Consider the following 16568-nt stretch of genomic DNA (forward strand, 5'->3'; position numbering starts at 1 on the left):
TGTTATGTACACTCCTTTCATATTAAGTGTTACCAGATTCTCATTAGGTGGTGCTGTATGTGGGAGTAGTAGCATTACAGTATCTCACGTTCCAATGCAGTTGCATTATGCCTGACCAGCATCTATTGAGGAGACTGCTGCTGACGTAGGAGGAAAACACATTGGCTTTATAATAGTCATAATACACATACAGACACAAGCCAGAGGAACACATCCAACAGAGATGAGACACAGGGCTAATATACAGCATGCATTAAGAAACATTAAACTGCAACATAATCATGGAGAATACTGGTTTTATTGGATTTGTATGCAGATGTTTTAAATGGGAGAGCAGTTTGACATTCAAGCCCATATTTCCAAACATAGACACAAATACATCTAAAAAAAACTAATCTTCTACTAGCACTGTGACTAGTATCGTCACCAAATGACTGTCAACTTAGAGGTTGGTGTTCTACCTAGGAGCTCTTTGGGAAAGCTATTCCTCATATGAACAATGAGGAACCGTTAACCGTAGCTGCCTGTTACACACACATTAACACACGAACACATGCATGCACATACGTACCCTCATTAGGTAGGCACTCGCACACACACAAACAAAAACAAACAGTCCTAGTTGGGTCCATAATATCATATTTAATCCATAACCAAAATGCCACAGATATACAACACTGTTCTACTGCATCTCTGTGCAAATGCATTATCAGGCAGTGCAGGAAAGAGGTTGGTCAGTGACCAATTTTGTGGAGTTAAAAGAGCTCAGAGCTTAGGCTTTTATCATTCATTACCACTAACAGGGTTCCAGACCTAGCCAACAATACAGGCCCTGGAATTTAAAAAAAAAGCACTGAAAAAGGCACTTGTTATTAATGAATGGCATGTTGAAAAACAGCAGCTATACTAAAGGAAACAATGCATTTGTGGAGCATTAACAAGAAATATACTCCCCCTGGGTTTGCTTTCATGAAATCTCAAAGCAACGCAAGTACACTTCCTTGATGTGCAATATCTAGGCTTTATAACCCCTGTTTAAAGAAGTGGCATAATCCATGTATGCCTCACATCAGTCAGAGTGGTTTACCCCTGGCAGAGAGACAGCTGCAACTTCTAGTAAAACACTTTTGTATCTTCCCAACATCACAAAGGACAACAAGACAAGCAACAGCTTTCATGGAAGACACAAGGACAACTCTGCTCTTTAGAAGCAGGCCCAAGTAGAGGCCATGGCCTATCCAGATGTGTGTGGACCCTGAGTGTGTTGGTGTGTGTGTGGGACCAGCTGGAAGGGTGCGGGTGCAGCTCTAACCCTGCCGCTGGCTGGCGTCTCGTTGGCGGTAGTGGAAGAGACTAGTGGCGTCCAAGTCATTGGCGTACTTGTAGGCCTCAGCGAACAGCTTCACCACCTGAGGGGAGGAGAAACGGGGTGTGTGTGTGTGGGGGGGGGGGGGGATGGCTTAGAAAGGCACGGGGATAGTACAGTAAGAGGAAACTGATGTGATTTGGGCTACTGTAGTTCTGTTACTGTGCATGTTATCTCCAGACCTGGTAGTTGGTGATGAGGGGTACTCCATGGTCCACAGCCATCCTGCGGATCAGGAAGTTGTCTCTGAGGAACCTGGTGTTGTTGGTGGGGAGGTTGACCACCAGGTCTATGTGACCCTCGTTGATCAGTCTGTATGGAAATACAAACCGTACGATAAGAGTAAACACATTTCTGGTTTCACCTTAACATATTGTTTTACTATGTATTCATTGTAATATTGTGATACTCTATGATTATTCCTTGTTGCCTTTCTTATTTTGACACCTAGGCTATGAGAGGGATGGCAAAGCAACAAATAACAGGGCACTAGATAAACACACGGCCTGTGAAAGGCTCAGGGTGTCTGCATCGCCCTTTTCATTTGAAGCCCTTTGTCAGGCTGCATGGCATCAGGACTGAATGCTAATGCAAACATGGACGCAAGATGGCAGCGACAACAGTACAACAACAAAGGTGACACTAAATTCTCTGTCAACAGACATGGCCTGCGTGCCTTCTCCTGAGGCTGACAGCAGCATTGTGAGAGAAAGTGTGTGGAAGGAGAGAGTGTGTGTGTATGTCTGTGTGTGTGTACTACACTGGCGGCTTGCCTTCATTTTGTTGTATTCTACGGTTCTTAACAAATACTTTGAATGCGCAGACAGTGCATTTTAAGACAATATTCAGATTTCCAAATGTCAAATATAATGAGTTTCATCATGTTATGCTGGAACTACACAGGGTACAGTAGCTATTTTATCAGTAAAGAATAAGGTGCTGAATCTTGGTAAACAGTGTCAGTAAAATAGTTTTCAAATAATTCCCTAAATAATGGAAGAAAAATTAGGCATGATGGCCTATTTGTCAAGCTCTGAAAAGTCTGTGTATGTTTCTCATCTGAACAATGACTGTCGCATTGAAGTGCTGTCACATTCAATATCAGTAATGATGTTGGATATTTCCAAATTCTTTAGGGAGAGAACATTTCAATTGTACATTTAGATTGTACTAGACTGCAGCTTGGAAGATTGTATTTGGTTGGGTTTGATGTGAAGTAAAGGGTCTGAAGAGGGCGGTAAATCCTGCCTAAGTGAGACAGGATGCTTCTGTCATCTGAAGACCAAATAAACATGTCTTCTTCAAAGTGAAATCAATTGTCTGTCTCCGTTCTGACCTGTTGATGCCGGGCAGACTGGCTTCGCCTCCTTCCTGGCTGGGCCAGGCCACTGGGGTGGCGGGCACATCGTTGGCAGTGAGCCAGGCAGAGGTGGCCTCTGTGGCATAGAGCTGGAGACAGGAGGGGCGTCAAGGGTTAGTGGTTTGTCTCTTCTACTCCTCTGCTGCTCAGATTGGCAGATGGCTTGAGTCTGAGCAATCAGAAGTCAAGACTAACCTCCTCCAAAAGAAAGAGGAAAGAGGAGAACCGACTCACCTTGAAGCCCTCTTCATTCAGATGGTGTGCCGTGGCAAGGAAGTTGGGCCGGAACGAATGCTGTGGAAGAGACAACACAACACAAACAGCCGTGGTCAACAACAGAGGCTAGTCGTAGTCAGGGACATCGCTGAGAGGAGATTCAATCTGTGCAAGTTCCTCTCTCCGCTCTGCTGATCAATAGCAAAGCTGCATGGTCACACTGGCTTAGCCATGGTTAAGTAATCATGCTTTTAAAAGTGTGACAGATTCTCAGCCAGGTAGGGCAGCCATTAAGAGGGCATGGTGAGGAAAACGCAGCCTTGCTTCCTAATGGAGATTTCACGCTGCCATTCCTACCTGCAGCTAGATTAGAAAATAACACTGCACAAATATCACGGACAATGACCCTTACACAATATTGCCTCTCCACTCCATGAAATGAACACTTGCAAATTCATTTTTGTAATTTCCCCGGGGATCGATCAATCTAACAACCACATACACACAAGTTTATGTTAAGTTTGTTTTTAAAGATGTAGTCTTTAAGTTTCAATAACTTTTGCCACTAGGGGAATTTATTAGTAAAATAGGGTCCCCATGATGATCAGACCTCTCTAAAAAGAAAGTCAGACCTCCCCACAAGCATGGGCTTAAGGTTAGGAATCACTTGTCCAGCCTTCATTTCAAATGTTTGGTGCCCAAAAATTTGGTAAGAAATGGATTGAGATAAAAATATATGTTTCTGTACTAATTAATATCCTACAGTAACTGCAGCATTTAACACATTTCTCTATACAGCTCCGAATGACCAATTTAATGGATTTATCCACTGTTAAACACTCATTGGTGAGTGTTTGTGGCTGACTTAAAGCTGATTACTTCAACTGCCCTTCAGCTCCGTAAACATGTTGCTTACTTAAATGTTGCAGTCTTTCTGAAAATCTCAATAAATAAATATGAGTAATTGGGTAATTAGTCAGGGAATAGCATACAGTAATAGTTGACACCAAGGCCTGGTGCTCTGAGAGATTATGCCGACAGTGGAATGTGTTCAGCATATTCGTTTACACACACAAAGTCACTTTGTAAAAACTTGTCTGCTTTGTTGCACACAATGAAATCAATTCTAGAACATGGAATTAAATGGCACCATCACTCAGTCTGTTGGTGGCTCTATTTCCTCCACATTACTTGCTCTAGTTAAAAAGGCGGTCTTCCTTGTTCTGGTGTGTGCGCCACCACCTCTCTTCATCCCTCCTGTATCTCTCTCTATCTGGGTGAAGGATGAGGAGCCAGTAACACTGTGGCCCCGAGAGCCATTTTGACACCACTGTGGATGGGACATGACAGTATTGGCAGGTTACCAGCTCTCTGGGTGGGGCGGGGGTGGGTGGGGGGGGACGCTAGGCCTCATAAAGGTACGCTATTCGCCTATCACGCCTGCACTGAGCACTTGTGACATGTGGAGGCTAGACGCCGTGATGAGAAAGAACCGCTGTCAGCTCCCATCTGCACCTCAAAGGACTTCCATGCAGACAGCCAGTGTGAGCCGCAGACAGAGTCAGAAGAGAAAGAGAACATGGAGACTCAGACGTAAAGAGAGCTCATAGCCGACATCCTCTATACCCTACACATTCTGTTTACTGTATTTTTCCACAGAACAGAGTACACACAAAGAAATGACACACACACACATACATACATACACACACACACACTTCCGTTCACAAAACAAACTGTAGTCCAGTGGAAGGCAGAAATCAGAGGATGGGCCCATTCTAATGCATGGAATGGAATGAGGAATCTTATGAAATGTTTCATACCATTCCTCATTCCATTCCATGCATTACAATGAGCCCGTCCTACGATTTCACCACCTCCCCGCTGTGTAGTCTATGACCTCTTTGTGGCTCTCTTATTTGCAGACAAGCACAAACACAGCCAGACACATTGGGGAATGAAAACAGACACAAAGACATGTTTAACTCCCACCTCACAACCGTTCGCACTATAGGAGGCAAATCCACTAATCGATTACAATTTATGATCTCCATGCATCAGCCTTTTCAGATCCTGCTATTCAGCTGCAGTGTGTCTGGGATCTGGCCTGAGGCACTCATCCAGAAAAAGACTGGCTCCTTGAGGAACGCTACGCATCACACATGTGACTGGTACATTAATCTTAGGAGCACTGCATGTATGGCTGTTTCTGACATACAGATGAGGAGCAACCTTTTTAAACTGCCCTGTACCTGTAACCCCCCCCCCCCCCCCCCCCAACACACGCACGCACACACTGACATGTACCTGAAAACCACTTTAGATGCAAAGCACTAAATCATTGTGCGTAGTAGCCTGAAGAAAAGCAATTTTGCTAACAATACGGAGACTATGGACACAACTTGGTTTTACAATCAGCAGGCAATTTTGCGAGCATTTTGTAAGTGTACGTGGTCTTTAAGTTTGTTTACCTAGACACTAATTCAGTGCAATCAAAGAAAATGTTGTCAAGATGTCTCAAACACACACAGGTATGTCAAGTAAACAAGAGTGTTGTACCCATGAAGCTCGGTTCAAGCAATAAGCAGTGGAATGGGTATGGCAATTTGCACCTTTGCACCGTAATTTCATTGTTAACTTATAAAGTGCCCTATTACTCCCCCACATTGTTTAGGCACCACTGGGTTTCTTGTCTAGAAATGTTAGAAAATCACTGACCACCTACGTAGGAAGGTGAAGGTGGAAGAAATTAATCCATTTATTTTATAAATTGACTGACAGCCCTAAAACAAACCCATACACACGCCACAAGACGATTACCTTTTATGCCTGCTTTCTTAACCCTCTTACCTGAATCCCAATGAGAATGCCCTTCTGGGGTAACTTGAAGCCTGTTGAGAGCATAGCTTTCAGGAAGGCCGAGTAGATATTTGGTCCAAAGCAGGCCACCTACAAGGGGAGATTGAGAACTGTTAACCTTGGTTCACCGGTGCAAGTTTGTGTGTGTGTGTGTGTGTGTGTGTGTGTACATGCATGCTTACCTCTCCTGTGGAGGCCATCTCACAGCGAAGGACTGGATCAGCATCACGCAGACGAGGCCAGGAGAACATGGGAGCCTATCAGAGAGAAACATAGCCAGGAAGAGAGACATGTTTACACCAACTAGTTAGTGCTAAGCTAAGGTAGCAATAACCAGTTAGAGCTGTGGTGCGGCAGAGTGGGGGCACCATCTCATCTCATTTTGGTATTCTGTAACGTAATCACATTTGGTTTGTTAACATTTAAAAAATCATATCAGCATCAAAATGACGCTACAAATTATGATAATCATTATTGTTGTACCTCAAGAAAGTTATTGATGGCTGTAAGTAAGAAGACGTCTGCTATAGGTAGGAAATGCCTGGCTTTGGTTGTAAATTCAATCAGCCATTGGCTATGCTCAACAAGAGAGGAAGAGAATTCAGCACGAGGAAGAGATCCAAAGCAAAAAGATTTTGTGACAAGGCTGCCATCTAGAGGTGGAGAACACCACCACCCACCTCAAGGTTCACCACCTGAATCATAAAAAAATCTCACAGGACACTCAAGTATTCAACTGATGTTTGTTAAAAGTTATGGCTCCTCAGCCACTATAGTGAGACAGAGGACAGAGAGTCAGGGGAGGAGGAAGAAAGAAAGAGAAATAGAGGAGGAGGGGGGGGGGAGAGGGAAGCTACACTGCAACATTTGGATGTCTCACCAACCCTGCTTGATATTCAGTGCTGTTGACAGCCTGCCAACAGTGAGTATATGGGAGGAGGTGGCGTCACTGACAGGACAGACAGGGGAGCACTCCTCTTTATTGTGTTAGAGATGTATTAGAGTTCCGGGCCCCTCTGATTGCCCCAGTGTGGAAAGCTGTTCTTATCTCTCCAATTAGAGCCAGACAGCTCCCATTACCCCTGCGCGGGAGGAGGGTGGGGTGCCAGTTAGTGCTCTGTGGCGTGGGCGGCAGCAGTGTGGGCGCCCCGTTCTTCTGTGGACAGACGGATGGACGGGAGGATGGACAGACGGGCGCAGCACTCCTCTGAGCACAGGCCACTGGGGGGAGATTCATCCTTGAAGCCAGCTATCTAATCAGCTCTGGCTACGCAGTGCGGGCATTTGCATGCTAATGTAAGGGAGAGGAATACCAAGGGGAATGCGCACCAGCAGCCCTGATTAATCTCGTTATTGATGCTTTGTTCAGAGGGTTTTCACAAAGCTCTCTATGTACTCACGACAGTCGATCTGGTGAGAAATCACTGGCTTCTTTTAAATCAGGATAAACCTGAGTATCTGGACCTGACCATCTATAAGAGAGGATGGCCACATCAATAACGTCACTGGCTATCTAATGACGTGGTATAGCTAGCTAACTGTATGGAGTAGCATTGTTGCAGATGCTCCATATTATTCACCATTGAAGTCCAAGAAAAGTCCCTGTGTCTCCTTCATGAAAACTCAAAGCATCATGGGAAAAGTAGCTCAGAGTGAGCTAATAATGTTTGCTTGCTCTAAGGAGTTTCTAAGAGAGGGCAGTAGTTGTCATGGAAACCCCCCCCCAGGGTCAGTGCATCCAAACACAGTAAAATTGCAATAACAAGCTTGAATGTGAACAATCCTATCATAATGCTCCAGCTGAGCTCCACTGAAAAGCCTCAGCACAAACTTTTCCATCTGGCTTTGTCCGAGACATGAGATACACCTGTATAAATGTCTATTCACATGCAAGTGAATCAAGTTGTACACAACTATTACTAGCATTTCCTTCACACAGAAACAGCCCCTCTGTGTGTATTATTCTCCTCAGACAGTCATCTTGGTGCCTTAATTCAGTTGCATTGTTGTGAAGTTTGATATAAAATTACACAATTGGGACTTGTTAGGGAAAGAAAACATCTCGCTCCTAAGATGTTCCTGGAGCTTGAACAAGGGGGCTGAGGAGGAGGGGGGGAAGGGGGGGGGGGAAGTGGCAGATAAAACACAGTCTGCTGGTCTTTCTGGGAAAAGGCTGGAAGCTGTTGCTGTCTGTACTAGCAGGGAGGCTGGGAGAGAGGGACTCTCACTCTGTCTTGGATGGTCGAGGAGTACGGGTTTGCATAACGTATTCATGCATTCCAATGTGTTTACAGCCCCGTCTAACGTCTAGACAGGAGCATATGCTGACACGCACATCATTTAGCATGTTTGTCCAGGATACAGAGAGATGGGACATGGCGAGAGTCGGAGATGATGTGAAAGTAGAGTATGGAATTTTGAATTGGTCAAAGTCTGTCAATTCAGAGCGAGTCAAATCATAGTGCCATTGGGGAAAAAATGCTTTCACCCCCCCCCCCCATCAACAGGGGAAAGGGAAAGGAGGAAGGGGGTAAGCTAGACATAGGGAGAGATACAGAACAACACAGAGAACACTGGTTTTGAAACCAGTCCAATAATAGAAAGTTGCAGAGAGAATTCCACCATCTAAAGAGATTCTGCAGATTGCTACTGGCGTTTAAAATACAACCATTTGTGTGCATGGTTTTCTTCCTTTGTGCATGCCCACCATTCAGCTAATCATGGAGTCAGGTCTGTATCATTGACTCTGGGTAAATGTGGAAGTCTTTTCAGCTCGGCGCCCCCGGAGTATTCACTGCTCTGTTTAATATTCTCCTCGACGGCAGACTGGATATATTGAAAACTTGGAGCGAGGCAGGAGGTGGGGATTATACCTGCCCGATTGCCTCCCAACCCACAGCCATTGTGCTGCGAATCCTTTGTAATTATACAGGAAATTACTTTGGGAGAAAACACACCGTTCAGGCAGCTGGCACCACACTCACATTCCAATCTTACAGCTAAGTTAGTGAAACGTTCTGCGTCAACACTGAACTATAGGCATGGAGTCACAATTGTCACCTTTACCCCCCATATCCATTGAAACCTTAATCTCATATAATATATATGTACCTAATAACATACAATATCATTAGGTCGATACAGTATCACATCATTGCATCACACAATTCCTGCAGATTTTTCAGGTTCACTTTCAAGCTGTGAATCTACCACATCCTAAAGGTGTTCAATTGGATTCCAATCCGGTGACTGGGAAGGCCACTGAAGAACACTGAACTCATTGTCATGTTCATGAAACCAGTTTGAGACAACTTTTGCTTTGTGACATGGTGCATTATCATGCTGGAAGTAGCCATTAGAAGATGGGTAAATTGTGGCCATGAAGGGATGCACATGGTCAGCAACAGTACTCAAATAGGCTGTGGCATTCAAGCGATGATTGACTACTATTAACGGGCCCAAAGTGTGCCAAGAAAACATTGCCCACACCATTACACCACCTCCACCATGAGAAGGTGTTCAGGTGTTCCGAAAAAAAGTGCTTGGTGAGTGTATATCCATTTGGGGCTGCAAACATACCTACCATGCTTAAAGCAATACAACAGTCTACAGCAGTTCATTGCAGACTTAGTCATGAAGACTATGGAGGATATAATAGGTGGATGAGGCTGCTTACCAGTACTCGTCATCCATTTCCCCTACAGTACTCCTCCTAGTCTATAGCAGGTAAGACACAAAGAAACACACACAAAAGAGACAGACATTCACCTTGATGCCCACATAGTCCACAGGGATGATGGGGTTCTCCAGGGAGGGCAGGATGGACTCATCCATTGGCTCCCCCACCATGACCCGCGTGGCCACGTTGATGAAGTCCACCCCAATGGTCTTGGACACGAAGGGGAAGGAGCGGGAGGCTCGCAGGTTACATTCTATCACCTGAGGGAGGGAGTACACACACACACACACACACACACACACAATAACTTGGCTTCTGGTTCTCTCTGTCTCCCTTAAACTTAAATTCACTTAGTTCACACACTGTCCTTTTTTCAAATCTAATAGGGCTATAACCAGCTAGGAGCCACAGGAGTCCAATATGGGGAGGTACCATTTAACTTTGGCAAATCAAATTTGCAAAAACGGCATCCAATAATGAAATCTATCCAGCTTTGTAATTCGCTGTGACCACAGAGAGTTATTTCGATGTATGACCAAATTGCATTTTCCACAACTGGCCGTGAAAATGTCAATCCATCACTTCTTCATGCATTGGGAACCATTTCTTACCATCACATCGTTGCCTTTTACTAGAAATTGAGTGTTAAACGGCCCTGAAATCTCAAACTCCTTGGCAATTTTTCGAGTGGCAGTCTTCACCTTGAGAGTTAAGGAAAAAACACAAAATATGAATGCTGTTTATGATGAACTAAACTGTGAGGAAATGCACAGGGCTAGAGTAAAGACATTATGGGCGGTTAGGCTTGCATTTATAACATTCAAACGCAACAAAACTTTTAACAAGTTTATCAGTGCTGACCTTTTCTAGCGCCCCCTGACTGATGCTCTGGGTAGGCAGCATGAGGGTGGCGTCTCCAGAGTGAACCCCAGCATCCTCCACATGCTCTGTTATGGCATGGGCCAGCACCTGAGAAGACAGGTCATATATAACATATCATAGTCATATATAACGTATCATATATGTTATACAGCCAACTAGCGTTATCATTATCAACACCCTTTAACTGAGAACAATTATTCATGGATAGATAATGATATCAGTTCCTGTTATCAATTAATGACTTCATCCAAAAACCTTAGCCTATGTATATGTAAGCAAATACCGATGGAGTGGTTCTTAACGGCTACCGTAACCGGAGGCGAATGAACAGTTAAAATAAAGCGGGGAATTTCTCTTAGCAACATGCTCTCCGGTGAAGAAAGTGTCAGTATTGCTAATGACACTATTAACTCCCCCACACCTCGCCCCAATGAAAAGGAGTGGTATATCAATGAACCTCTGTGCCATTAGCACATTTAAACACCCGCTAACCGCACCATTCATTAGCTCACTTCTGATGAAGCCTGTAATTAATATGGGGGAGGGAAAATAAAGAGCTCCCTGGCTGCTCACACAGTCTGCCATGAATAATAAGACCTGTTTATCAATGGTTGGATCGGTAATGTGCTAGAAAAAGAGCGGGGCAACAGAGAAAAGGAAAGAAGGGATATAAAAGGAAAGTGGAAAAAAGAGAAACATACAGCCATAAATGCTGCCATAAATACAGCCATAAATGCATAACAGCTATTCTAATCATGTCCATACAGGTCCTCCATCACGTAACATCATCAAAGAATGGAAAAACCAACTGTCATAAAATATGTGCAATAATGATCAGATATACTTCGGCTCATGCCAAACTTGTCCTGTCATGTTGATCAGAATTCCAAACCAACCACACTAGCTTTGATATTTCTCACATATGATGGTCAATATGGTTGAGCAGCTTATGCAGTCTCTAACTAGCTAACATCTGCATACAGTATGCACTCAGCTACGATGATGTCTGATATTGGACACCAGTTCCGGTTGAGATGAGCAAAGAATGATGTAACAGTGAAACTTAAGGCCTCGTCTCTGGAATGTCGGCCAAACTCCCACTTCTAGTAATGACAGGCTTCTCAGCTGACACAGCAAAACTATTTTACATGGCAAGATCACCTTTCCCTGACACTGCAGCTATTCCAGGAAAGCATTGCCCCAAGCCTTCCCTGGGTCACTGACTCCTGACAGCATAGCTAAATATCCCTCCCCTCAATGTTGCGGTTATCTGTGAAGGCCAAGACAAGAATAATACAGAGCCTTCTTATGATTATCTGCATAGAACTTGAGGTTAATTGGGTGGCAAACAAAAAACAAATAAAAACATATTGAAGATATGTAAATCCCCACAAAAAGAGTTCTCAGTATCAATAAACTAGTGTTAATTCACACAACACCCACATACTGTATGTCAGTGAAAGCAAATGAGAAAACATTCACATTACATTTTACATTTATGGTATTTAGCAGACGCCTTTATCCAAAGCGACTTGTAACAAATACTGTACATTTGTCTAAGTAAGTGAATCATCCATCCATCAGTCATCATAAGAAAAAGTAATCTATGCTAGGTCCAGGGGCTACTGGCAGTCACAATGCTTTTTTTATTTACAGTAGAATAACTTTTACAGGAGGGTAGTGGGGATGAAGAGGTCTTTAAGAGGGACAGTTAAGATGTAGCCTGAAGAGGTGGGTCTTCAATCTACGGCGGAAGACAGGTAGTGACTCTGCAGTCCTGACAGCAGTGGGAAGCTCGTTCCACCAGCAGGGCGCCAGGACAGTGAAAAGCCGTGACCAAGTAGCGCGACTGCTGCATCCAAGTAGAGGCGGCAGTGCCAGGCGGCCAGCCGAGGTGGAAGAGCTGAGTGATTGGGCAGGGTAGATTGGGGCCTGACCATTGCTTGCAAGTAGGGAGGGGCTGTTCTCTTTGCCAGCCAGTAGGCAAGCACCAGGGTCTAGAATCTGATGCGAGCTGCTACTGGGAGCCAGTGAAGGGTGCGAAGGAGGGGGGTGACATGGGAGAATTTGGGGAGATTCTGGATGAGCTGCAGAGGCCTGATGGCGGAGGCGGGGAGCCCGGCCAAGAGTGTGTTGCAGTAGTCAAGGCGAAAGATCATAAGTGTCTGGACCAAGAGTTGTGCTGCTTCTCTGGTGAGGAATGGACGTATCCTTCTGATGTTGTAGAGGAAGAATCTACAGGAGTGTGCTGTCACTGTCATGTTCGCCACACAGGATAAGTGGTTGTCAAGGATCACCCCAAGGTTCTTGGCTGTCTGGGAGTGCTCTACTGATGGAGAAGTCTTGGAGAGGGAAGGCTTTCCCCAGGAGGAAGAGCAGCTTAGTCTTGTTAAGGTTGAGCTTGAGGTGGTGGGCTGACATCCAAGCGAAAATGTCTGCAAGACACGCAGAGACACGTGTTGCCACCTGTGAGTTAGAAGGGGAGAAAGAGTTGAGTGTCATCTGCAGTGGTAGAAGAAACCATGTGAGGAAATTACAGAACCAAGAGATTTGGTATAGAGGGAGAACAGTAAGGGCCCTAGGACAGAGCCCTGGGGGACCCCAGTGGTGAGGGCTCGTGGAGAGGACAGCGATCCTCTCCACGTCACCTGGTAAGAGCAATCGGCCAGGTAGGATGTAAACCAGGAGAGTGCAGAGCCAGAGATGCCCAGTTCTGAGAGGGTGGAGAGAAGGATCGGGTGGTTTACTGTGTTAAATGCAGCAGACAGGTCCAGAAGAATGAGAACAGAGGAGAGAGAGTAAGCTCGAGTAGAGTGGAGGGCCTCCGTGACAGCAAGGAGAGCAGTCTCAGTAGAGCGCCCAGCCTTATAGCCGGATTGGGGAGGGTCAAGGAGGTTGTTCTGAAGGAGGTAGTGAGACAGTTGGTTAGAGACAGCACGTTCAAGGGTTTTAGATAAGAAGGGATACCGGCCTGTAGTTATGGACAGCAGATGGGTCAAGAGTTGGTTTCTTGAGAAGAGGCTTGACTCTGGCTGTCTTAAAGGCAGCTGGGACAGATCCTGTGGATAGAGAGGTCTTCATTATGGTGGTAAGGAATGGAAGGAGGTCTTTGGAGATGGATTGGAGAAAGGGGGAGGGGATAGGATCAAGGGGGCAGGTGGTTGCCCGCTTAGATGTGACCAGTTTTAGAATATAGTCAGGGGAGAGGGGGGGATAGTGTGGGTAGAGACTGACTGGGAGGGGGTGGATTTGAGGGGAAGGGAGGAAACAAACAAAAAACAGGGGGGTAACAGGTTGGAGGTGTTGGAGGATCTGGTGAAGACAAGGTTGAGCTGATTGCCCGCCTTATGAGTCGGAGGAGAGTAGGACAGGGTTAGGCCGAGGGAGGAGAGAAGGTCAAGTACTCCAGACGAGTGAAGCTTCTCTGACTAGATGTTGAAGTCACCCAGTAGTGAGAGCGGTGTACCGTCCTCAGGGAAGAAGCTGAGAAGGACATCCATCTCATCTAAGAAATGGCCAAGCTGACCTGGTGGACGATAGATAACAACAATGTGAAGCTTGACACGGGAGGGGACAGAAACAGCAGGGAATTCGGAGGTGGATATGGACAGGTGTGACAGGGGAAGGACATTATGTGACCACTTAGGTGAGATGAGGAATCCTGTGCCTCCCCCTCGACCAGAGAGTCTAGGGCATAGGTGTCAAACTCATTCCATGGAGGGCCGAGTGTCTACAGGTTTTTGGTTTTTCCTTTCAATTTAGACCTCGTCAACCAGGTGAGGGGAGTTCCATACTAATTAGTGACCTTAATTCATCAATCAAGTAGATGGGAAGAGCAAAAACCTGTAGACACTCGGCCCTCCATGGAATGAGTTTGACACCTATGGTCTAGGGGAATGAGAAAAGGAGTAGGCATCAGAATGGGCTGCCGGAGTAGCTGTGTTTTCCGGTGTAATCCATGTCTCTGTGAGGGCAAGGAAGTGGAGGGACATGAAGCAGGTGTAAGCTGAGATAGCCTCTGCTTTCCGGACCGCTGACTGGCAGTTCCAAAGTCCTCCCGCGACAGTGAGGTCATGGTCAGTTGAGCATGGTGGGTAGATTAGATTGGAATGGTTAGCGTCGATGTGTCCTCCTGAGGGATGAAATAACAGGAATGAGGAGAAAGCACATTGTGATATTTGCCGGTATAGAGATAGAGGGTTTGTGGGCAATACAAGATGTAGGTAGTGCTCAATATACTCAGAGTAGTGACAAAATAAACTAATAGAATGAAAATACTTAGTAGTTTGGCCTTCCTCTCAGGCCTGCCTCGATGGACTCCACAGATTGACTCTTTCGTCTTCGTGTCAGGAGGCTGTCGTAGAGGCTGTCGCTCTGACCGTCAAGACAGAAATGCAGATTCTGTAATTGCTGATGACTAGCAGGGTAGCAGCCCCTCCCACCTAACGGTCAGTTAACGACCAGACAGGTTTCACCACTCAATCCCAAATGTATTCGTCCTGGTCCAAGGTGAGCAGGAGTTAAATACCTTGCAGAATAGTTTCAGGCCCTCCCACTGGAGATTGACAGCAATTGGCTTCAAACAGATAGCTTTCAACAGAAACTAGGTCCCAGAGCTTAAGGCAGGATAGCCACAGCAAAACTACCAGCAACACACTGAATTTAAACAAGATTAAATTAACTTACTTAGACTGGAGAACAGGCTTGAAAACAGAACAGACTGGAAAACATACCGCCTCATTGGCTAAAGGTCACCAAAGAAAATTCTGGCTTCAAAAATATCTCAAAGATAAAGGTCAAAGAACTCCAAAAATATTTTTCGGAAAAACATGTATTCAGGGCTGCATATCTAAAAATCCTTCACAAAACCAACAATACATGCTTGCGAAAGAAATGTGTTCATCCAGCCTTGGATAGATACCATCTAGCCTGACAGATTTTATACAAATCAAGAAAACATATTTCTCGTTTTCTCTGGCTTTCAATTTAATGTATTCCATTTTCCCTGATATATATCTGCCAATCCTCTTTTCACAGCTATAATGTGTTTCACTGCAGATGGGGGATATTCCATATGCTTATTCTTCTACAGGGCTGTTATTCCTGACAATATCTCATCTATCCCTCCTTTTACAGAGTGAAGTAATATAATAGTGTGAATTAAATGCTCAATTACTGCAGAGTGGAGTAATAGACAGAAAAAGTGTCCTGCATAGAACGTCAATTTGTATTACATACTGAAGTGGTAGAGTGAATAACATTGTTACATACTGAATTTTCGGCTCAGTAATGATAACACGTGTTATCCCTCACCTCACCTTGATTAAAATGAGATAAAATATGTAGAAGCCCACACTTGTTGCTCTACGTGCAGCATAGAGAACTACTGTAGCTCACCTTGCCCATTTTGGCCACTGCATCCACCTCCACCTCTCTGGCCCCACTTACAAACTTGGTGATGACAACTGGATGTTCCTGTAGAAACAGAGCAGGGCATATAAGAACACACTACAAGGTACAATAATCAGACACTTCAGTTGGGATTCTTGGCAGAAATCCGATTGCATACAGTCATACCGAAATATTTCCCCAGCACCTCAGATAGGCAATATCACTAACAAAGCCAGTGAAGCTCCAGCGGGATACAAGTCTGAAAGGGAGACAGAAGCTCTTGATGTGTGCTGCGTTTCCGCCAGCCCTGAGAGGCAGGTGTCTGGTTCTGTGTGCCAGCAACAGGGCTCATCCAATCACAGGCCACAGGGCCTGCTCCACTTCAGACTAAGAGGTGTTCTGTTTGGCTGGCAGTAAGCAAAGGGGGAGGGGGGGGGGGGTCATGTGGTCAGAGCTGAAAGCACTGAGGGCAAGGGGCAGAGGAGTCATGCTTGACGAGACCGGCTGCTCAGGAAGCCCCAGGTGGAAGCATGGTGAGGGGCCAGGTGCACAAGTGCCAACCAGAGGGAAAGGGCAGGTGAGAGAGTTGGGCAAACAAAACAAGTACTGCCCGCAGTTATGCCGGTAATTAGCACAAGCTAATTGAGTGCAGAGGAACATGAGCAACATGAGGAGTGTGTGTGTTTGAAGTGTACTGTACATGGTGAGGATACTGTACATAAGAATTAATAAATGCTTGGTAATGAGTTATATTAATGAGGTTATAATTATTAGTGCTTTAGCTTAAGTTTGCATGTGCATGTAATCAAGTGTAC

At 45.2% G+C, this 16568-nt stretch overlaps 1 protein-coding gene across 1 annotated transcript in view; it reads right to left on the reverse strand.

Annotated features, from left to right (window-relative positions):
- Window positions 1–279: 279 nt before the first annotated feature.
- Window positions 280–16568, reverse strand: part of cps1 (carbamoyl-phosphate synthase 1, mitochondrial) — a 34696-nt gene continuing 18407 nt past the window's right edge. The window contains exons 29-38 of the mRNA XM_083681565.1: window positions 15760–15837; window positions 10342–10449; window positions 10092–10181; window positions 9570–9740; window positions 5984–6058; window positions 5793–5891; window positions 2961–3020; window positions 2703–2815; window positions 1549–1678; window positions 280–1409 (exon numbers count right to left, since the gene is read on the reverse strand). Coding sequence (XP_083537691.1) covers window positions 1308–1409; window positions 1549–1678; window positions 2703–2815; window positions 2961–3020; window positions 5793–5891; window positions 5984–6058; window positions 9570–9740; window positions 10092–10181; window positions 10342–10449; window positions 15760–15837 — 1026 coding nt within the window. The 3' untranslated portion in view covers window positions 280–1307. The remainder of the gene's footprint in view (window positions 1410–1548; window positions 1679–2702; window positions 2816–2960; window positions 3021–5792; window positions 5892–5983; window positions 6059–9569; window positions 9741–10091; window positions 10182–10341; window positions 10450–15759; window positions 15838–16568) is intronic.

The sequence above is a fragment of the Argentina silus genome (assembly GCF_951799395.1).
Source record: "Argentina silus genome assembly, chromosome: 12".
In the NCBI taxonomy this organism is placed as follows: domain Eukaryota; kingdom Metazoa; phylum Chordata; class Actinopteri; order Argentiniformes; family Argentinidae; genus Argentina; species Argentina silus.